The sequence below is a fragment of the Pavona decussata genome, unplaced genomic scaffold (genome assembly GCF_977016875.1).
Source record: "Pavona decussata unplaced genomic scaffold, jaPavDecu1.1 SCAFFOLD_804, whole genome shotgun sequence".
In the NCBI taxonomy this organism is placed as follows: Eukaryota; Metazoa; Cnidaria; class Anthozoa; order Scleractinia; family Agariciidae; genus Pavona; species Pavona decussata.
The window spans coordinates 20,483-43,435 of record NW_028145922.1 but is presented as its reverse complement, the minus strand read 5'-3'; the positions used below and the strand labels follow the sequence as shown (position 1 = coordinate 43,435).

The window sequence follows — 22,953 nt, the reverse complement described above, 5'->3', positions numbered from 1 at the left end:
AAAAGTCCCGCGACCACCAAACGATCCCACAATCCCTTACTCGCACCAGACTCCTGAATTTGTTATTGGCGCTGTACATGCGCAAGCGCGCACTAGTTTCAAAATGGCGGACGAAGTGCGCTTCGTGGAGATGACATAACCTGCAAGATGGACGTTAGCTTGCTTGCTTGCAACTTTCTTTCTACGTTTAAAACCTTTCATCCAGCCAAAGTATGCGTTGGATTGTCCGGAAGACGACTTTGAACAAATTTACGCGTTTAAAATGCCGTGCGTTTTCTCATTGGAAAGGTGAGGTTAGTGTATAACGGTGCATTTGTAAATCCTGATCAGTCATTGCTCTTGTTGACTTTTTCCCAAGTTTAGGACAAACAATGTTTCTTTGAAAACCTGTTTTGAAAATACGCCAGAGCAGCGACGATTTATGTGTTTGTCTTGCGCCCCTCTAACACGCTGGTGATGATGGGGGTTGGCAACCTAGTTCCCAGCGTCTCTCTTCAAGAGAGACGCTGGGAACTAGGTTGGGGGGTTGGAGGTTGGGGTGGGGGGCGTATAAGCGGGGGATTTGCCCGTTATGGGAACTTTTGACTGTCTCAGTCGACTTTCTAACAAATTTTGGAAAGATTTCTGCACAACCCCATACATAAAGTATGCGTGCATCACTGTCATACTAACCCTCTTACACAAAGAGCAAGCATGAATGGAGTTTGAGTTGCAAAATGTATACAAAGTTAATGCACGGGGTTGTGCGGAAATCTTGCCCTAATTTTTAAAGATGATTCAGACTCTTTTGATAATCCAAAAAAATTCCATAGTAGGGCATTTATACAAAAAAATTCTTGCCGCTAAGGAACACTAAGGAAATTTGTTAAGAATGTTTGAATGCCTCAGGAATTTCATTGAAATTGTGTACAATCCTAAGGATTTCCATTAAAAATGTGTTTACTCCCTGTAGTATTTTATCTGATTTCTTATAAAGCCTAAATAACTCTATGTTTCCTCAAAGAAGCACTGTAGCTGTGATTAAATTTTTCAATTATTTAATGCTTCACATAACCACCGATTTTCACACAAAGACCTCCATTTATTGCACTGCTTGATCCATCTTGAAAAAGTGGATTCTACTGTGGAAACTAACTCATTCAAAACTGCTGACATTTTAAATCCATGCAATGTTGTTGGTTTTGTCAGGTTTCTGTGTACAAGTCATTATCCCACAATCCTTATGAAAACTTAGCTTTTGAAGACTGGTAAGTGCATTTCCATGATTTTAATTGTTGCTAATTTATCACTCATGAATCTACCCACTCTCCCACTTACATATCAAGGGTTTCGTTAAGGGCTGGTCACTGGGCAAATTGACTGTCTTTGAACATGAGTTGGCCTGGCTGCTTTTAACAATCTAACAGACTTTTTCCATAAAATAACATATTCAAGTTAACTAACTTTCCTGGGTGCACTTATCTCTTGTCTGTCAGTTCAAAGTCTTAATAAAACCCTTGATGTATGAACAGTACATCCTGTACACATGCTTCCAGCCAGGCTCATGCTTAGAGCATGAAACTGTAGCAGCTTTAGAATTACATGCTTGAGACAAACTCAGAACAATTTCCTTGTAACTTTACTAAGATATTACCCTGAATACCAGAGTCTTTTTCTTGCACGAGCGCTACGAGAACACTTTTTCACCCGAAGGCCGAACCTACAAGTGGCGAGTTGGGTCACTATAACATTCGAGACAAAAACCGGAAACCACACTTAAAGTCTCTGGCACCCATTGTACTAAGATAAACACCCCATGTCTTCCTTTGGACAAGACTGACGAAACTTCACTTTATGCATAGATATTTTATATTAAAAATCATTTACTTAATACTGAGAGTATTTTTCCTTTGTCTGCTACAGGCTTTATCTTAATGCTGACATAACAAACAGAAGAATTCTTTTCCTATGGAGGAACGAACCCACAGTGAGTCCATGCCTATCTTTTTAAATGCTCAATTAGACACAGATTTTAATGGGGATCTAGTTCAGATTAGAAATTATTGTTATTACTTGTTAAGGATATAGCTATGTATGTAGCCAAGAGAAAGCTACAGGCAAATTTCTATATCATCCTTGGTATAACAAGCTGCGAAACTCATGAGTGATGTACATGTAAAACAAAGGACACAAAAGGTATAAACTCCAGTAGAACAATAGTTTGCTATTGTGCAAGGTAACAAAAGGTTCAAAACAAACAAGTGCCAAAGGTTTTTATATTGAGTATTGTCCAAATTTCTCCAGCTTTAATTAAACTTACTATAAATATCACTTCCAAATTAAAACAACACACTGCAAGCAGTCTCTTCCTTCTGAGTCTTAAGTTCTGCAGCCCACACAATGGATCTAGCGAGTGCCGAGCAAGAAAAGGGTATGACTGCTCACAGTCTAAAAAAGGAAGACATGGAGAAGAATTGAAGTTGCAGTCCAAAACTTTATCCTTGCTAGCTCATTTGTTTGAGTTGTAGGTGGGAGAATCTTCCCTCCCTTTTTGTCTCCCCTTCCTCTTTCCACTCTTTATTGCCCTGCTGCATAAGTAAGCTGAGCTCTAGACATCCTTGAGGGCATCAAGGATACTACTCTACCTTTCCCTCCTTAATGACTAGCATCTCAGAAAATACCTCATAATGTAAATGATTAATCAAGGATTTAGTTAACAAAATTACCAATAATTATTTACCATCAAGGAGAAACTGTAATTCTGGTGTACCTTGTCTAAATAAAGTGTTGTTGTTATTAACACCTTGGTTGGTCAAGTTATGGGTCAATTAAACTCATCGTTAGTGGATGAGCTCACATATTGCAATTCGGTTAACTTTTAATTTTTGTTTTTCAGATTGTGGTAGGAAGACATCAGGTATGTTAATAGACAGTTAATCAACCCGTTAACCCCTTATGTCAAAGAACAAATATTTATTCTCCTATCTTGTCTCCATACTTTTCTTATGAAAGAACTTGGGAGAAGTTATTAAAATATCAAGGAAATTCACCTTGGGTGAATATCCTTAATGTCCTTAATTCTCATGACTTCAGGGGTTGAATAACTATTGATATTACGATGAGAAATTTGATGCTGATCACTGTTAAGGCTTAAAGAGTTCAGGATTGGTTGCCATGCTTGCGAATTTCCCGTTTGTATATGTTTCAGCAGTTTGTTATCATAATTATGTGAATTAGTAAATTAGTAACTGTTGTGATATTGTTATTAATTTTATGCTTTATTTAGAATCCATGGGCTGAATGCAACTTGAAGAATCTTCAGCAATGCAATGTGCACTTAGCTAGGAGAAAGAGTGGGGGTGGAACAGTTTATCATGTAAGTTTGGGCTTAAAATGAAGAGATTCAGTATTGTATGGTGTAATGAAATTTTTTTGCTGTAATTGTAAAGTGCGATTGGACATCGCTGGAAATTGCGCTATATGAATTAAGTATTATTATTATTATTATTATTATTATTATTATTAATTATAGATAACACAGCCTGTGGGCTAAGACCACTCATGCCATTTGTTCGCTGCAAATGGGCCTTCTTGTGCAGTGGAATTTTTAATTGACTTGTTTGTATTTTGATTAAATGCAGATCTTCTCCTTCAATTAATAAAAATTGTATTAGAATTTGATTTAATGGTTCTGTTTTTCTGGAAATGTGTCACCTTTCCTTTCATTCCAAAGTTATTGTTTTCCTTTGTTTGTTTGTTTATGCCTGGAAGTAATAATTAATAAATGCTTTGCTCTCTTTTTCAGGATTTAGGTAATGTCAATTTATCTTTCTTTACACCTCGCAAGTTGTACAATAGGAAAGAAAACTTAGCCCTTATTGTGAAAGTACTGCAAGAGAGATGGAAACTGGATGTGCAGGCTTCTTCCAGGGATGACATACTAGTTGATGGAAAATACAAAATATCCTTTTTATTTTTCTGTTATTCACACAGTCATTAATATTTTAAAACAACAAAGCATGTAAAATGCTCAGCCTAGGCTTCCTCCACGGGTTTTGCTAAAAGGCGGCTCGCAGCCCACTTCACAGTTCACCGCCCAGGCAATTTTTTTTACGCTCACTTCAAGATGGCAGACACTCACTGTGACAGACTGATAACTAACAAAATGACACTCTGGTTAGCCTAAATAGCACTCTGGTTAGCTTTAATTATAGCTCTCCGGTTAGCCTAATTTAGCTTAGGTAGCTTTGAGGAAGCTTAAATATATTTATGTTTAGGATGTGTAGCCAAAAAAGTGCTGATTGTGGCAGCCAGTTATCGATAGTCTAGTGGTAAGGTTCCTGCTTGGGAATCTGACGACCTGTGTTTGTCTCTTATTTCAGTCATTTCTTTTTCTAACTTAAAATCGTAGGGAAAAGTAACTAAGTGTGTGATTTATAGTATCCGCCATCTTGTAGCCTCCCTTGCAGAGGAATTATTATTATCGTGACTGATAAGTATCTCAGTTTGTTTGTTTATTACAGTGTGGGCATCATTCCTTGACTACTTATTACATCTCTGGTTCTTCCTCTAAACTTGGTCACCGTGTTGCTTTTCATCATTGCACATTACTCTTGGATGCTGATGAACATTTACTCAGATTTCTTCTTCAACCTGCTTATGTAAGCTATGTTACTGGTACCTTTACACTTGCTGTGACCCTACATGTTATACCTATGGTGAAATGACTGACTGACTGTTTAAAGTTAAGTTTACTTACTGTCAGCCCACAGGTGGTCCACATTGTCAGTTCCCGGGAATGGTGTTCCCATATAAAAAATCAGGGGTGCTTGCTATGTACCATTTTAGGGGTTAAAATCAATCCATGGTTTGAGTGTTGAAATCTGAAATTATGATCATCATGAAAGCTAAGGGTTATTCTTGTACCCTCTCGGGGCTTAAGCCAAGGGCCACATTCACAAAGCCCTGGCTCGTAATTTAAGATACATATTAATTATTGTTTCTGCTGAACAATATTCTGTTGTTGTTCCAACAAAATCTAGCCTATTGTAAGTTAAGTAACAATACTTGATACTGATACTGAATGAAGTTTCTGTGTTCTTTTTTTGTAGGCAGACATTTCCAGTAAAGCAACACAAAGTGTCAAGTCCAGTGTAATGAACTTATCAACCAAAGATCAATCAATAAAATATACCACTGTCACAGGAGCAGTTGCCCAGCTATTTTGCCAGATTTATGCTCCTGGAAAGGATGTCAAGGTTATTTTAATGAATAACTGCATGAATTTTCATTTTTATTATTATTTTTTTTATCATGAATGAATGTCTCTCCCTGCATTGTTTGAATGCATTCCAAGCAATCTTCTTGCTGGGCCAAAATTACAGTGATCAGTGCTTGTTCCACCTTGTCTCCATTATGTAATTTTAAAACAAATTTACAACAGAATTTTATGCTTTGTCACTTTTTCAGTCAAACTTGAACATTGGTAAGTTTTTGCGATTGTGTTGTTCCAGAACGCTTCCATCCCATCCCCACAGAAGGTTTGAATCCCTGATTAACCGGTGGGCGAAATTTTAGTGTTAGTTTCAGCACAGGTCATTTTGACCAGGTACCAAAATTTGGGGCACAGTGATGATTTTCTGGCACATGCAGATGGGACTTTAGTTACTGAAAAGGCCAAACGTCACATTTTGTTTGTTTTTTTTAATTGAAGATGATGGAAATTGATCCTTCTAATGAGGAAGCTTTCCCTGGAATAACAGCTATGAAGGTTGAGCTTCAGGTGATGTATAAAATTAAGGACGGTGCCTACTTTTGCTACTGTGCATACGTTCTGCATATCTCGAGACACTTGTGTTTCCTATGGGTGGTGCATACTAATACAGGGATATTTTTGCACAGTTTAAAACAAAGCAGAGAAAGTAGAACTTAGCAAGCGCTCTTCATATCCAAAATGAAAACTGGGGGTAACCATGTTTTTTTCAGCGATAATAAAGCTTCAATTTGGAAAAAAAATGCCATAAATTGCTCTGTATTTTACGGCTTTTTAGAATAATAATTTATTGTTGCTTGATTATCTCTAAAAATGTGTGGTTACCCTCAATTTTCTTTTTGGATTCCAATAGCCCTTGCTAAGATCTTTTTTTCTCACATAGTCATAAACCGCTCAAAAATACTTTGGTATTAGTACGCACCGTCCTTAATATACCAGTACTGTTTTTGTCAGTGACTGGCTACTCTGGTGTCATCATAGTTGTTCTGGAATGATTTTCACTCTTAGGTCATTTCACAGTTGAGGCACAGGCAGTCCAAAAGACAGCCTAACAATTATCAACACTGGATCCTAAACTTGAAGCAACTATTACCCCCTCCCCCCTCCCCCAGTGAAAGGAAGGCTATTTGATTGCAGGACTTCCCCAGCCTGGAATTTGTTTCGCTAAAGGCTTTGTAGAACCCATTCCGACAGCTATTTCAATTAACATTGTCGGATCAAAGCTTAAAGCTAAAAGACAACTTCAAAGAGGCTGCCACCTCATCCATTTGATATCCTAACATTTCTTTCATCCAAATGGCTCGCCATCATATGTCTTCACTGGACAAATGAGGCATAGCTGATTTCGATGAACTTATTCGTAAAAAAGTTCACAGAATCTTGAGGTCTTGTCTTTTAGCTTTATACTCTGATCCGACAATGTTAATTGAAATAGCTGTACATATAATAGGTGCAGAGACAATGTTTACTAAGGTTTCTTGTCTTTAAGGTTACCCAGGACCTTCAGAGGTGTGTCTTCAGAGGTGTCTCGCGTCCAAGCGATGTAGCGCGTCCGGTTTAAACTGTAGATACCTGAACCCTATATCAAATTAAAGCTTATAGAGCTGGCTATCCAACTAAACCAAGAATTTTGAAATAAAATGAATTGCCGAATTTTTAGCGCTGTTTTCTTGAATAAATTTTTTTCACTTGGAGGAGCCAGTTCAGAGAGCTAAAACTCAAAAGGAATTTGTTCGTTTGCCTTCAAATTTGGACAGTAGCTAGTTTAACATATAAACAACAAAAAAAAAGTCTGCGATTTTTTTCTTTCGTAATATTTTTTCTCCGAGAGTGATTTTTGTACGATTACTCCACATTTTTTTCATCCTATTTCGAAAATGCTCTATAACTTTTCACTGCGATTGAATATGGCAAAACGCAGACACCTTTTTTTTAGCGCTTTGGGTCAGGAAACTGAGGAGCAAATTAAATTAGCAAAAAACAAAATTCACTTAGACTTGTAGCTTTAAAAAGGTGATTCGGACGCTCGCAATTAGAGGTTGTGAAAAATTCGACAATTCATTTTATTTCAAAATTCTTGGCATGGTTTGATAGTCAGCTCTATAAGCTTTAATTTGATATAGGGGTTTAGGTATCTACAGTTTAAACTGGACGCGCTACATCGCTTAAACGCGAGACACCGCTGAAGGTGACTATGAAGTTTCTTTTATATATGTATTTTTCTCACATTTGTAATTGGCATTTTTATAGAGTTGTAAAGCATTGAGACTTAGTGTAATGCTTAATTATATATTATTATTATTAAGGTCCCGGGTAACCTTAAAGGAAGTACAAAATCAGACCTAACCACAACCAGGTCCTGAACCAGTGACCTTGTTGACCTCTGGCTTGTAAAACACTTCCAGTTGTTTATCCTAACCAATTTATTAATCCTTGCTTTGTTTTTATAGGAATGGCAATGGATTTACGGAAAAACACCAAGATTTACTGTCACTTTTTCAACCACCCTTGCATCCATAAATATTGTAAGTCAGCAGTCAGTACCCTTCTCATAAGGTCCTTGTTTTATTAATTTTCCCTTGGTTTTATTCAGGATAATCACTGAGTCACCAGCCAATACCAGTCATTTTTAATTAGGACTACAGCAACTCTCACTAATGATAAATCTACTAGGGCTCTATCACAAATGCTCCAATTGTCATTGATTAATATGCTACTCCCTATCTGTTCTGTGATAGATCCAGTGAGTAACAAAAAGGTTCTTGACTTATGAATCTACAAGATCAAATAAAAATTACATACTGAGATTCTGTAGGGAAGACCTAATTTTTCTAAAAATTGATCTCTGGGGTGTCAATTGCAACAGTTTGACATACAAATAAGGCATTATGCATGATAAATTGAAGGGGTGCGTGGAAAAAAAGTGCTAAGTCACTTTTGATAAATAAAATTGCTAGATTCTTCTTCCAAACTGCATTGTTATTCACTTGTGGAACCAAAGGAGAATTTGACTTTACATCAAAAGCCACTTAGGGCATAATTATGTGCACCCCTTTGATTTTATCCCTTTACCCTTGTTTACACTTTTTTAAACAAAAAATATATTAACCACAGGTTCAACTGTAATAACGGCTATTAAGTAGGTCTCTCACACTGAGCCTTGACAAAGAGAGTTTTTATTAGTTATTATTAATAATGATTTGATTTATTTGTTTTGTAGTCTGTAAGAATTACTTCCTATCATGGTTTGGTAGAAAATACAGACATTGATTGTGATCAGGAGGGAATTCAGAGACTGTTCACAGATCTTGTTGGTGGATTAAGAGGTAATTGTCAATAACGTCAATCAAAAGGCATTCTACCTTGTAACTGGATACCATGACGGCCCACCGTCATACTGCAAGATTTTGTATCACCCCCATGCCCACTACTCCTGGTAGGAATTTTAAAACTGACAGTTAGAAACTATTAGACATCAAAACACATTTGTCACAAAATTGTAGAGAATGGCTCAGACAAGTAAGTACAGATTACATTGTGAGTTGTAAAACAAAGTCTGTTTGTTATTAATTTCACTAAATGGTGTTTTAAAGTTTATTCAAAAGTTCTAATTCAGAAATATAAGCTCCCTTTCACTGTCTTCCAAGTATCCATTCCCACATTCTACAATCTGAAGTAAGGAAGGGACTTGATGGAGCTTCCCTTAGTAAGGAAGTCGTCTCCTTTTGCTTCTGCAAATATAATTTATGTACTGTGTGTTTCAGGATAGTCTGAGAAACTCTTATTTCTTGAGGATGGTTTCCACTAATTCAAACTGAGGTATTTTTAGTTTACGACTACTGTTTGCAGTAAAAGAAGATCTTAGCAAGGGCTATTGGGGGTAACGAAGCATTTTTCATAGAGAATTGAACCTCAATTTGGAAAAAAAATCCACACATTGTTTTGTATTTTAGAGCCTTATTGAATTGCTGTTGCTTAATTACCTCTGAAAAATGCATGGTTACCCTCATTTTCCTTTAGCATTCCAATAGCTCTTGCTAAGAGCTTCTTTTCCTACATTCATAAAGTGAAAAAAAAAAAAACCTCAGTCTGTGTTAGGACACATCAGTTTTGTTCTTGCTGTGAGTATCAGACACATAACTGTTGTGGTTATTTTCTTATCAGGTGTGAAATTTGAAGCTGGGGATATCGAGGCAGTACTGACTACGTTTGTCAACTCTGCATCGCTGACAGCCCTAGATAGGCAGATTGGTTATCAGTTTATCCAATGGATTGTGAGTGTTTTATGAATATGTGGAAATAAAATCATGTAAGTTTTGCAACAAAACAGTCATGCAGTCGTGTAGTGCATGCTTTTGTAGTCTCATCGGCTTGTTTCCTCTTTCAAACATTGATTGTTACAGACTTCTCAGATGTTTGTACCCTGTAATTGTAGCGAGATTTAGAGTCGCGGGAAACGTAAGATTCACATTATGTTTTGTTGAAAAATTGAGTACATAGATGATGAGAATGGTGCAAATAATTCTGGCCTGTGATGAAACTAGTAGTACATTTCAGGGCTGTCAACTACACTGTATATAATTATCCTGGATAATCCGGGAGTCTCCAGATTTTGAACTGTATCTCCTGGTCTCCAGATTTCTGTCTGTAATCTCCAGATTTTGAGCCGTATGTTCCGGTCTCTAGATTTATGTCTGTATATCTCCCGGAGAATTGACGAAGTTTGCTATTTGTCGTAGACTCAACTTTCTGACAAGAAAATCTGAAATGTTTAGCTTTGTTTCTGGTACTGTTTAAAGTACGTTCTCCCACCCCCACCCCTCCCCACTGAACCCGTGAATTTGGCCTTGATGGGACGCCTCTGTAAGGCGCTTTGTTGTTGCTGGCTGGGGAAGTCATATTCTCCATATTTGTAGACGTGTGAGGTTGACAGCCCTGACATTTTACTGAGAAACTGAAAACAGTCAGTGGCGAGAGTAGGATAAACACATGGCCATGTGGTCATTTTTGCTGTTTGGTGTTAACATAATAATTTATTCTAAATCTCTCTTACTCTGATATTAATACACCAGACAGGGCTACAGTTACTCATCACAGTGTTACAAGACGGAGACACTTTCAGACCAGAACTTTGTTATTAAAAAAAAAACAATAGCGTGAAAATCACACAAATCATACAGGTTGATCATTGGTGAGAATGCACCAAATCTTGTTCAAGTTTATATATGCTATTTACAGTGTACTAATTATTGAACTAGACTTCTCCCAATTCCTTGAATACGTAGCGTGGAAGCTATGCCAAAAAAATTAGAGGGCAAGAAATCTCGAAGTCAAAAATTTTTACAGATAAATTATTTAAATTACTGGTAATTTCTTACAGTAGAGTGCCAAAAACCAATGCCATTTTACAAACTCAAAATTAATTATAAAATTTAAAACAATTAACATATTTTTTGTTTTCGAATGTTTCCTCTGCAAAGCAACAGGCAACATGAATACCATTACAATACTATTAGGTCTATGCTGCAACCAAAACCTCAAGGGGTTGAAATGTGTAAGGCATGCTCACAGCATGCAAATTTATATTTTTGCTAAATACCATATTTATATACATACTATCACATTAATGAAACAATTTGATTGGCTTATTAATTTGTTATTGAATATTTGCACGCTTGCAAGAGATAGGATAACCAACTTAGTTCCCAGGGTCTCTCCTCTTGACGTCCCAGGGAGCCAGGGAGCTCGGGTCCTTTCGGGTCCCCCCTCGGTACTTTAGACACTCTCCCCAGGTTGCGTCTGCCTTTACAAACCAAGATGGCGGGAGTTCGATCGAAGCGTACGAGTCTCGAAAATCACACAGGAAAATAGGGGACTGTGAATAGTCTAGTGCCTGTACTTTCAACATGTCATTAACTACGTTGTTATACACGTTTTCTTGTCATTACTGAGTTTTTCTGGCTTCACCTAGGCACCATGGGCCACTTTCAACTCTTTCAACCTTCCCTTCCTGTTCTCGTCGCAACAGTACTCGGGTCTACTCATAGTCATCTGACTTCCCAAGGCAGCATTCACTGCCGTTCAGATATACTAGTCTATATATTCCAAACAGATTATAAATTTTAGAAGTGCGTTTCATAGACAACAACTTGCAGTCATATGACAATCGCATGACCTGAAAACAATAGCGATTTCACAACTGATTTCACAGGGAAAGTCCCGTTCTATTTATACATCATCGACTTTTGTTTTTCTGAGAAGATCAGGCACTGTTGACCAACAGATTTAATGTCATTTTTCTAAAATTATCTCCAAGCAAAAAATTAAAACAGATGATTCTGTGCTAGTTTTTTCTTTCTTTCGATAAATCCATTTATCGAAGCCAGGCGAAGAATGCAATAAATATGAAATATCAAAAAAATTAAATATGCATAAAATACAAAACAAATTTATGAAGTAAAATATGCTTTCTGAGGCTCAAGAATGATGTAATGTGTGTGTGTTCCACTACGAAGCTACGAATTACCACCAAAGTCTAGTCCCTTACAAACTGTGGGTACCTCCTAAATTGAAAAAGCTGTCTTCGGTTATTTCCCGCTTTGTTCTTCTTGGTATATTCCTCCGTGTGGAAGAATGGCAAATTTGACGCAGGAAAACACAGTGTTAAACAAGCGTGTGCTTGCCAGCACGTCGACTGATGTGGCGCAGTGCCCCAGCTCGAAGCCTTTCAATCCAATTTTTGTGCATATCAACAATTGTGGAGTAGTTATGGTTGGCGACAATAACGAAATCAATGTTGACTCCTCTGCGCTGAGCAATAACACTGAGCTTCAAAGAAAATCATTGTCTGACCTATGGAGCGAACGCGTATCAAAAGGCGATGAAAAGATTGGTGGTTTTGACTTCACAAAACGAAACATGGCCAAGATATCACAAAAGAGCCGGGGTGTTCCCCGTTGCACTGTGGAACTGTTAGTTCAAGAGGAAAAGTCAGCGGCGATATCGACGTTTTCCCCTGTCGTGAAGCGTAAGCAACATCACTGTGCATGCGTAGACGAAGAAAGGAAGCGCGGTAATCGAAAGCGCAGGAAAAGACAGGGACGCAACTCAAACTATACCACTTCAAGCTCGGGTGAAGATAGGAGAGACACGGCAACGCTGAACGAACTTTCTTTCGAGAATGATAGTTCCAGCTTTCAGCAAGCACTGCAGACCTTCCACTGTTGTTTTAAAGTATTACATCCACTATTAATGAAAGGTAGCTGGACTGAATTTGAACGTCTTGCCGAAGAACTTTTACTTAAAGATGATGTGGTTTATAACCCAGCTCGTGAGATCATCATTGTCCTGGAGAAAAGTCTCGCCTTTGCTTTGTGGGATGAGCTGGAAAGGGCACAAGACATGATGAACAATATCGTGCAGAAGATTGAACAAACCAGCGGTTTTATTCGGCTTCTGCTTGAAGTCCTGTCAAAGTGCTACCTCGCTTCGGTTTATAGAAAGAGAAAATTGTTTGGTGAAGCCGAGAGGTGTTTAGAGAAGGGTAAGAGGATTTCTTCAGGTTTTCGTCCTTGCTTTCCTGTCGCGTGTTTGCTCTACCATTTAGGAAGTTGCAAAATAGAGATAGCCTCTATGTTTGTTGGGTCGAGGACTGAGTATTCTGGTGCTGCAGAAGGAAAGAAGCTGCTAGATAGTTGTATCGGATTGAGCTTTCCTTTCGACAGCGAAATGTGTAGGTATATTCAACACTTGGCTGTAAGCAAAATTGCTGGGATGAATCTAAATTGCGAAACAAGTGTATTCAGAAAAAAAGACATAAAGAGGCAAAACATTAAGGAAGCCGAAAAGTGGCTGGGAACTCTTGAAAACGAGTTCTACAGCCGCAAGGAGGTAGAATTATCGAAGATTCATCGACTGATTGCAGAGATGGACTTATGTTACCGTCTTGAGGAGTATCATGACGCTGAGGAAATTGCAAAAGAAACTCTAGAGTTGATTGAAACCTCAGGATTTAAACTGCAAGTGACGCGTGTTCAAGAAAGGCTGAGCGACATCCGTAGAAAGATTACAGAAGCATCGAGTAACGAAACATTTTATAGAGAGAATCCTAAAATTATCGACTCATGCTCTTCCTCTTTGTATTCGTCAGAGCACGAAGCCTTTTCATCTAACTAATGCAAAGACGGTCTCTTTTATTAATTCGTCGGAAAGAATTTTAAATGTTATATGGTTTATTTTTGATTCATTGCCAATTGTTTATTTATTGATCTGAGTGCTGAGCTATTTTTGTCGAATTAAGTAATTGTACAGAATTGCCCGTGGTCACGCATTCCTCGCATTTTTAAGTGTCGGCGCATTTGATCACTGAAGAGTACGTTACGTAGCACGATGAATAATTAACAACACTGTCCATATGTTTTATTTGATCATTTGATCATTTATTTAATATAATATTAACAAAAAGTTGAAGAACAGTTCCCACCCGAAAGTAGCGAAGCTAATCGAGTTGGGTGGAAGCAAAAAGATAAATACACCAAGACTTTTAAAAGTAAAAAAGAAAAAGAAAATTTCAATACGATATAATATAGCACAGGCGATCCAAGCTCAAGCTCAGTGAGGTAGATGTCACGGCCCAAATATAAGAGTTTTTATGGGAATATTTAGGATCGGGTTTAGGAGGTACAAATACTGGAAAGTTCTTAATAAAAATGGCATACCTTACTTTGGAGGTGTATTGCCTATTGTCTGTTCGCTTCTTTTGCTGATTGAGGCCATTTTAGCGAATTTTCGCTTCCTAGGTTTCCTACTCCTAAGAGAAAGACAAGGCGCCACAGTCCAGCTCGGAGGGCCCCTTCCGAGAAGCGAAAAATCCCAGCTCAAAATGATCGAGCGTCCACAAATCCAATGCAGAATCCCAGCACAAATTTCCTAGTTTCATATCAATTAAATAGCATTGCAATCCGGGCCCTGCAGCCGACGCCAAGCGGAAGTTTCCCAGGCCTCAAGATGGTAGAGCCCAGAACAATCCATTCACACGACACACAATCACGTCAAATCCACCGGGAGACCATTTTTCTCGAGCGCTGGCCCGATACTCAGGTTACGATCGCTCATTCAAATTCGCGCCCGGAAGTGTTTGCTGACATACATGTAGCGAACTCAGAGGAAAACCAAAAAGAAAATTGATGATGCCAACTGACGGAGTGCTCCTCTCGTGGGGCTTTATAGTTGTAACAGGGACCGCGGAGGGGGAGGAAGCCCCCCCCCCCCCCACTGTTTGGATGGTCAAAAAAATATTTTATTTTTTCTTTAACCATAGCCATCACTTACAGAAACAACTTACCTGACATATTATTTAGCGTATTAAGGTTTTCTCCGACAATTTCAGACAGTTTGTCGTTGGTTTTGAATTTCAGCTGTTGCTTTTATATTTTCATTCGTTCTTGGATCGGTGTTTCACGAAGATAAAGTTTCATCACTGAATAAGTTCGAGGGAGTTTTTGCATTCATTTATGAAAGCTACTTATCGCTTATGTAAAGCTACTATACAGGCCCGCACATGATCCCGGCCGGCAAATGATCCCCAGTTAAATTGAACCGCAAATTATCCCCGGACGGAAAATGATCCTCAGATTGGACCCCAAATGATCCCCGATCGCCTCACCATAAATATAGAATGGAATGGACTCATATTTGGACAGTGGATTTCAACTTTACTGATAGAATTCATTTTTTTATGACACCAGTCGTTATATTCAAACTATCTGCATGCAAAATTTCACAACTTTAAAAATTATAATGTAGCAGCACAGTACAACAGAACAATTTACCTATAAACTGTAACATAGATGTAAATGATTTACTGTATACCATTACAATGGCTAAAATGTGCACGAATTGTACGAAACTCTTCCAAATTAAAGAGCGGGTCAGTTAAGACTTTCGCAAGTTTTTTTTTTCCGAAAAAGGAAGGAGAATCGGTCAATTCGCTTCAGATGGCAGTCAAATCTCGCCCACTATCGTCGCCTTTGTTCTTAATCGGATCTTAGTCTTAAGCATAACGTTTTAGCATCGGTCGTCCTATACGTTATCGTGTAATATGTTGATTTTGTCTTTCGTTTTCGTTTTGCCTCTGATTCGACTCTCAGTCTTTCTTTAATTTTCTTTTACAAAACACACTGTCGTCGACATAGACCTGCAGAAGACCATTGTCCCCCTCATAGACGTCTTGGGAATAGCTGTCAACTTTTTCTGCGTTTTAGGCAAATTTGATCTTCAGTAATTCACCCTTCTTAATACTTCAATTTTAATTCTTCGAGTACATCTGCTGTTTTTGCGTCCATTTGCTGAAGAGTATGGAAGTTGCTTTAATGGGCTTCATGGCCCACCAAAGTAATGCTGTCGAAATCAGCTTCTTCTTGACTATGGTTACATGGGTAGATTATAGATAAGCCTTCTCATAAGCTAGAGGCAACCGGAATATCGAAAATGTTTACCAGACCTAATAAGGCAACATAATAACCTCACTCGCGGTTAATGGACATCCGTCGAAGGTACGTCTCCCACTCACTATGATTCACGAATTCTCTAAAGTGAATGCGTTCGGGATGGGAGTGGCTGGGTTACTTCGGGGAAAGCTCACTACATCAGTGCGTGCGAAATTGTGGTACTCTCTGACGAAGCTTTCCCATTCGAGTAAGTTGTTCTGTTCCAGATAAGTATCGTCACCTGATATGGATTATATTGTTTTATAACCTATTTGTAATTAGTATTGCTGTTTTTGAGTTTTATAGATTAACTTTTTTATATTATAAATATGTGGTTTCCTATTAGTTTGGAGTAAAATCCTATATGTGAAAAATTATTGTAAAATGGGCAGGACATGGGTTCCTAGCTGATTCACTTAGAATGAACATTCTTCCTGTCTGTTTCATGTTTTTAATTCAAAAGCATTCAGAATTAGAATTGTCTTTCTTAGAATGTCTGCCCGATTGCTTCGCTACCTGGGAGTAAACGAGAAAATGAGCTCTGTTGTCACGCGCGACTGCCAAGAGACGAGTCGAGAGGCGTCTGGAAATGAGTTAATTTTTCATACACGATGCATGGGAAGTGTCAGTATGAAGTGACTATGAAAATTCCCTTGCAGCCTTGTGAAATAAACCACAGCAAGCAGAGCTTCTCGGCCTCAGTTACCAAAGAAGGAAAGTAGACCGACCCACAAGAAATCTCACTTCTGAATTTTTTCACTGACCACGAAGTACAAAACCCAACAGAACTCAAACTGTATCAAGAGACAGGAGCCAATTAAAATAGGCTTATTTTTGCAGGATAGACAAAGAAAGCCATCAATATAACAAACATGGATTTTATTTTTAACGTACACGTGTACTTTTGACCAAATTTGCCACAACAAAATCAAGATAGCAATACAAAAATGTTCCACTCCCAAAGTTGAAGACAAGGTTTTCAGTTCCAGTTTTGCAGCTTGCCGCAATAATTTGCCCGTTTCTTTTTGGGTTGTTTCGGACGCCATAGCGCTTTCTGTTTAGCGAGCTCAAGCTCAAGCTCACGCTGCCGTTTTTCTTCCAATTCGCGTCGTCGCAATCTGCAAAACATGCAAAGGGTAAAAATTAACAAAAACTACGTAAATAAACGAACGCAAGAAAGTGGTTTATGAATTCTGTATTTTGCCTTATTGGTAAAGGGGCTTCGTCATGTAGATGCGAACTGAATAAGCTCAAGATTTTCGTATCCAAATACATTTTTTGTAGAAATCAACCTAGCAGATATTCCCATACCTCAGACGCTGACTGCATTTGTAAATGAAGGAAATACAGAGATGTACAGCCATAAAGCAACAGCCAATAAACAAAATAGTCATCGTCACGTTAAACGTATCTTCCCATGTCCAGTTTATCATCGTGGTCTTGAAACTGCTCTAGTAATCTGAAGAAAGAGGAAGACCATCATCAACAGAATCAACGCAAAACAATCTTTTATTCATCAGCACCGACGAGGGGCAGCCCTAGGGTATGAGACAACACGTCAAAATTGGAGTTAAATATCCGTTTTTGAGGGGCGAAGCCTGAGCAGAGGAAGCTCCATAAAGCAGTGGCGGAACTTGAAAAAAAAAATTTACATTCCCGCGTAGAGAATATTCCGTAAAAGGTCGGCCCGGGGAAAGATCGCGGTCACAAGTTCTACGCCAACAAAATGATTTCCCGTATTATTTTTAAGTTTTCTCACTTATATGGCAGTTCAAGCTACCAAAAACACAAGAACTCTTGCATGAACATCAAGCAATTGAAGAATGACTTTACTTACAACGCGCCAAATAGCGCCATCGAATGGTTTCAACACCTTTGTCCGACAGCGGCTTGGGAGTACGCCATTGTAAGTCGCCTGGTTTCTTTGGATAGAATAATGTTTCCTATGGAGAAAAAATAGACCGTCTCAGCAATAAAGCATTAAATTAAACTCTGGATAATTAAAAGGATAGGTCAACGTAACGTTATCTTTTGCTGCACAGGTTACAACAACCGGCACTAATTATCAATCCTCCTCTCTTGTCTTAGTTGAGCTTGAGCAAGAGAAAATTACCCCCCCACCCCACCATAATGGTTTATCACCACGTGTGAAGGGAATTGAGGGGTCCATATTGGTGATATTTACCTGAACGGTTTCACAAATATCATGGTTGTCTTCCTTCATACAGAAGTTAGCATTTGCAGTGGGATTTGGATATATCAATTCCTTTTGGTTCAAGGTAACATTGGATGGGGTATCCGTTACAAAAAATGTGGCTTTAACGTCCTCGTTGGATTTGTCTCCATTCTCCAAATAAGCAGGTGTGCTGTTCCCGACGCTTTTCTCACTGCATAATTAGTTAGCTCATAGCATAAATTTGAGTGATCTCTTCTCATTCCCCCGTGATCGCGCATGCTGGTTATGGTGGTAATGCTTTGTGCTCCTGGTGTATGGAATGTTTTCACATGACGTCACGGCGGCCATGTTGGTGTCCCAAATCAAAGAAATGGCGACCATGTTGGTGTCCCAAACTAAACCTCTGGGAATTGAACTCTATTTTTATGCAAATACTTTCTTTTGTCTCAGTAAACCAATATGGCCAGTAGTCACGTGAATGAAAACACTCTATAAATGTGATCGCTAAACCTGAAACGTGGTCACTTCATCTGTACTCCGGGACGGCAGTCAACTTCGTGGCCACCCACCTCCCCTGGTGGCGGTTGACAAACTCAGATTGATTGCATCCTCATTGCCTCATAAGTCGCGTACTCTTCCCATAACTTAACCTTATGCGATGAGGTAATGAATATGCAGTGAGGATATAGTACTAACAAGATGAGCCAAACCTTTTTTGTCCACATATTCCGTAGATTCCCTTTGACTTTGAAACCAAGCATTGCCACATTGTCAGTTGCATCATGGTGTTCAGAGGCAGTTTTTCGAGGAAAGAATCCATAGAAGTTTGTAGTAGCTAACTCTGGAGGTGATTCCGACCCACCATAATCGTCTTCTTCCACATGTGTGGTATTCAAACTACCAGGGAATACGCTGTCGTTATTTTCCGCCTGCAACATTTCTGGATATAAACCATTCTGGTTGACATTACCAAATTCTGGAAGAAGTTCAGGTGATTCATTGTCATTGTAATGTCCCATGAAAACAACGATTGACTTGTGACGTTTACTCGGTTTGTTGTCCTTTTCATCTGCAGTTTTGTTTGCGGTTTGATTTGCAAGGATTTCGCTGTTCCCTGTAGCAACATTTTGAAACTTCTGAAGCAAAGGATTGGTGTTACTGTGAATGGACGTGAGGTTTATAATAGGAGTAGTATGATTCTCAAGACAAGTCAGTTTGTCTTCCATGTCTTCCGTAATCAGTTCCAAACTGCTGAACATGCTGTCATTCACAAACTAATAAAAGAGGAGACAATGCATGTCGTTTTAGTTGACATACCCGCTAAGTCGTTCCTGGCAAATCAATCAGCGGGACAGAAGTTTCTCAGTTCAACATTGGAACTGTACTCATAATACCAACTCCCCTCTCCCAGCTTCCTTCGGCCCCCGGCTTAACTTCATAGAAACATGCAAAGTGTTTTGTGGTAGAAGCATGCTGTCAATCATCTTGACTTGAGTGGGTTTGTCAGTTGCATTGTGTAATCAATCTTCATTTTGCTGTTTTCACTATAACGGTACAAATCTTGCACGAATCAGAACTGTGTCAGGACAGTTTGGATCGGGTCGGTAAACGTTCTTCACGGTTTACCCCCTCTGAAATGATAATGGAGCAAGGTTTGTACAGATTCAAATTTGCAGCTGATTCTGGAGAAATGAAAATCAATTAAAGATAGGCCGTGTTCAATCAGGATAGTAGCTGCAGTGAAAAAAAGAGCCAATTTGATTCTGGGGAAAGGGGGGCTTAAAATGGCAGAGGGATTTTATTGGAAATAGTCGGACAAAATCCTTAAAAGATACATTATCTCGGGGCCAGGACCAGATCTTTCGATTCCGATCAGATTTGCTTTCTGCTCAATTGAGTGTTTTCACATGACCTCACGGCGGCCATGTTGGTGTCCCAAAACAAAGAAATGTTGGCCATGTTGGTGTCCCAAACTAAACCTCAGTGAATTGAACTCTATTTTTATGCAAATACTTTCTTTTGTTTCAGTAAACCAATATGGCCGGTAGTCACGTGAATGAAAACGCTCTATACCCAAAAAGGTACCGCTATAACTCTAAAGGTGTTCGTTTTGGATTTTATCTCCCTAAGTCACACCAATCCGCAAATTTTCTACGCTGTTAAATTTAAAAAGGCACGACGATCACCCGTGTCATAATTATAGGGAAATCCTGCCGTATTTTATTACGAATGAAAACTGGACCCAGTACGTCAACGTTGTTCAATTTTATAAAAACAAACAAAACCATCAACTTACACCGTCTACTGGACAAGTTCGATCCGCTGCAGTGATTGTCCTGCGTGAAATCATGTCCCATGGCCACTCGATACCAATGTTCAGCCATTTAATAAGGGAATTTACTCTCCCTGAGAAGCCGTTGAACACTTGTCCGACTGACCAAGTTGAGTTGTTTCCCACCCTTTCTGCTTGCATGAATGCTGTTGGGGGAGGTCTTGAGCACCTTGAAACGTGAAGAATTCTGTACGTGGCAAGTTGAGGTCTTTTCCAAATTTTCTGATTTAGTCTACGGAACAGAAAATGTAAGGATGACTCTGCCACCTTGGTTTTTTGGTGTTTTTTGTTTTCTACTTTTTATTGTGGTTGAAAAAACTTCGTCGCTCCGTAAAAACCTCACCCAAGTCTTTCTCTCTAGTCTCTCTCTAGATTTGCAACTGATTTGTTATGACAAACATTTCTCTGTGTTCTGGTTCAGCCCGCAGAGCTGAGAAAAATAACTAAATATGCGGCTATTGCGCTAAACTGACTTCACGCAGCCTTATATATTATACCATTTGATAAGTTGGGCCCAGTTCTTCAAAGCCCGATTAAACTAATCCTAGGTTTATGTGAAGTTTGAATCGAGTTTAATAATCAATAACCACTTTTCCAATAGACTTTTGCTCTTCAGTTGTGACGTAAACTTTTTCCTTACTTTTGGTTTAAAATTCACATTGAAAAACATTTTTAACGAGTGATGAAAACCTCGGTTAACTTTTAATCGGGGATTAGCGTTAATCGGCTTTCAAGCAACCGGGCGCTGAAGAGAGAGCTGCAACTAACTTTTTAATAAATATACCCACCCGTCCTCTAATAAGACCAAGATGGATGCGTATTGTAAATTACATGTACCGTTATTTAAAAGTAGGCTTTCCCCTCCTCTCTCCCCCACCCTCCCTCTCAAATGGGATTCATATTGCAATGCGCAGTTGTTCTGCTGGTTTAGTGCTTTTCAGTGGAGTGCTGGAAGTAATTCGCGTCTGCAGATATTGTTCCTAGGACTCGAAATAAAAAAAAACGTGCTAATGTACTTACTTCATTCCAGTCAGTCAAGGACGTACTGGCGATAAGATTAATTTTGTTCTTTGTGTCCACTGACAAAGACACAAGGGTGTCAATAGACATTAGGTAGATGTCAACAATTGCATCCATGTTCCTGAAATCTTCATAAACATGGACACTGAATCGACGGACAAACAATTCTCTTTCTGTAGTACCTATAGAAAATCAAGAAATGTAAGCTTGGATTAGCCCAGGAATGCAAAAATCAGAAAAAAATATTTGAGAGCCAAAGACGATAACACTGTTTTGATAGCGTTTGTAAATAAAATTATTTAACAACGGGATGCCGGTGATAAATACAAGAAATTAACAAGCTAAATATCCCTCACATGTTTCCCTCGTTTTTGCGTAAACACGGCAATTATTGTGGAAGCACAATGTATCTAAACATTTCACGGTTTGTTTCTCGGAAAACGAATCTTAATTTTGCAAAAATCGTTTCCGCGACAATTTTTCCACGTAAAAAAAAATGAAATGTAACGTTTCCAACAAATCAGCCGAGTATAGTGCGCGCGAAACATCACTTACGTCATTAAGAAGAGAAACCATGGTAACGAAACCCAAACAAAAGAAAATTCTTGAAACTAAGCGAGTCGGCAAAGGAAAGATTTCAGGAGAACACTTTAACCGATTTTGACGAAAACTTTACGGTTACAGATATGAAGAATCTGAAGTAGAAAGAAATTTGAAAAAAAAGACATGTTACAATGGGTCAAGCAATCACTTTTAGCACGCGACCTAACCTGTTCCAGCCACTTACGCCATACAAAAAATCCCGAGGATTTGTCATTTTAAAAACAAGCCTTACCTTCATTGTTAGCATTCGCTGAGGAAGTTCCCAACGAACGTTAGGATAATAATCACGAATAGGTGATGCATTTTCATGTTACCATGAATAATTTTTCCCATCGTGAAAGCGACACGACTGAATCAGTGCGCGTCGCAGAACGAAGTAAAAAAAAAAAAAACAACGTCATCAAAGCAAATTCGAGTGATCATCTTATGCGCGCTCTAACTATCGAACGTCCACGTTTTTCTTGTGTCAGCTTATTTGGGTTTCTTCTATTCAGTTTATAAATTGAACAAAATAGGTTGCATTAACAAAAATAAAAAGCAAAATGACTGGTTTTAGGAGCCTAAATGTCAGATATACTTTAAAATCTGGTTTACTCAGTTTAAAAAACACATGAATGCCCTTGGTCTGTTGCTCAAAAACCTTGATAACTTAACACGAACAATGCTGGAGTAATTTTATCAAAAATGCTTTTTATTAACAGGTGTGAATTCTTAGTACTAAAATTTATATAATAATATACAATGAATCGTTTCCCTTAACTTAGAAAAAACGTGTACGCAAAATAGTTTTCGGGCACGGTGAGTTATCGGGCCTTTCTAAAACGAGTTCTGGTTCGTCAGCGTTATTCAGGGGTTTTGTTTTAATATTAGGAATGAACCGGTAACATTGTCTACAGTAAGGAGATGTCCGCCAGGTTCAACTGTAGTATGTATATTGCTAAATACATCGTGGTATTTATAATTGCCTTGGTGTTGAAATATTTGGTAAATTTATTTGTGAAAGGATGAGTAAATGCATAGGTTTATATTAAATGTGAGTGAATTTATGAGTAAATGGAAGGAAATTTTTGAGTAAGTAAGGGAA

The 22,953-nt window shown here is 38.5% G+C and overlaps 3 protein-coding genes across 4 annotated transcripts; 2 read left to right on the top strand and 1 right to left on the bottom strand.

The window, feature by feature from the left end:
* The first annotated feature begins 91 nt into the window (after positions 1-91).
* Positions 92-9,578, top strand: LOC146448698 (lipoyl amidotransferase LIPT1, mitochondrial-like). Its single transcript, XM_085102396.1, has 12 exons — positions 92-293; positions 1,189-1,247; positions 1,903-1,966; positions 2,876-2,896; positions 3,266-3,355; positions 3,785-3,942; positions 4,535-4,640; positions 5,091-5,237; positions 5,693-5,761; positions 7,702-7,776; positions 8,472-8,577; positions 9,416-9,578. Exons 1-12 carry the CDS (start codon positions 213-215, stop codon positions 9,538-9,540), a joined length of 1,101 nt encoding a protein of 366 aa, XP_084958522.1. The 5' UTR covers positions 92-212; the 3' UTR covers positions 9,541-9,578.
* A 2,167-nt stretch (positions 9,579-11,745) lies between these two features.
* Positions 11,746-13,544, top strand: LOC146448697 (uncharacterized). The gene has a single exon (XM_085102395.1). It carries the CDS (start codon positions 11,885-11,887, stop codon positions 13,424-13,426), a length of 1,542 nt encoding a protein of 513 aa, XP_084958521.1. The 5' UTR covers positions 11,746-11,884; the 3' UTR covers positions 13,427-13,544.
* Positions 13,545-16,138: 2,594 nt separating this feature from the next.
* LOC146448696 (uncharacterized) lies at positions 16,139-22,231 on the bottom strand. 2 transcript variants are annotated; one of them, XM_085102393.1, is made up of 7 exons: positions 22,093-22,231; positions 21,267-21,433; positions 20,211-20,478; positions 18,625-19,188; positions 17,572-17,681; positions 17,050-17,184; positions 16,139-16,856 (listed from the first exon to the last, which is right to left on the bottom strand). In XM_085102393.1, exons 2-7 carry the CDS (start codon positions 21,269-21,271, stop codon positions 16,718-16,720), a joined length of 1,221 nt encoding a protein of 406 aa, XP_084958519.1. In that variant the 5' UTR covers positions 21,272-21,433; positions 22,093-22,231; the 3' UTR covers positions 16,139-16,717. The 2 variants fall into 2 exon arrangements, with proteins under 2 accessions (XP_084958519.1, XP_084958520.1); XM_085102394.1 differs by lacking the exon at positions 16,139-16,856 and having other exon boundaries at positions 17,062-17,197; positions 17,576-17,681.
* Between the last annotated feature and the right edge of the window lie 722 nt (positions 22,232-22,953).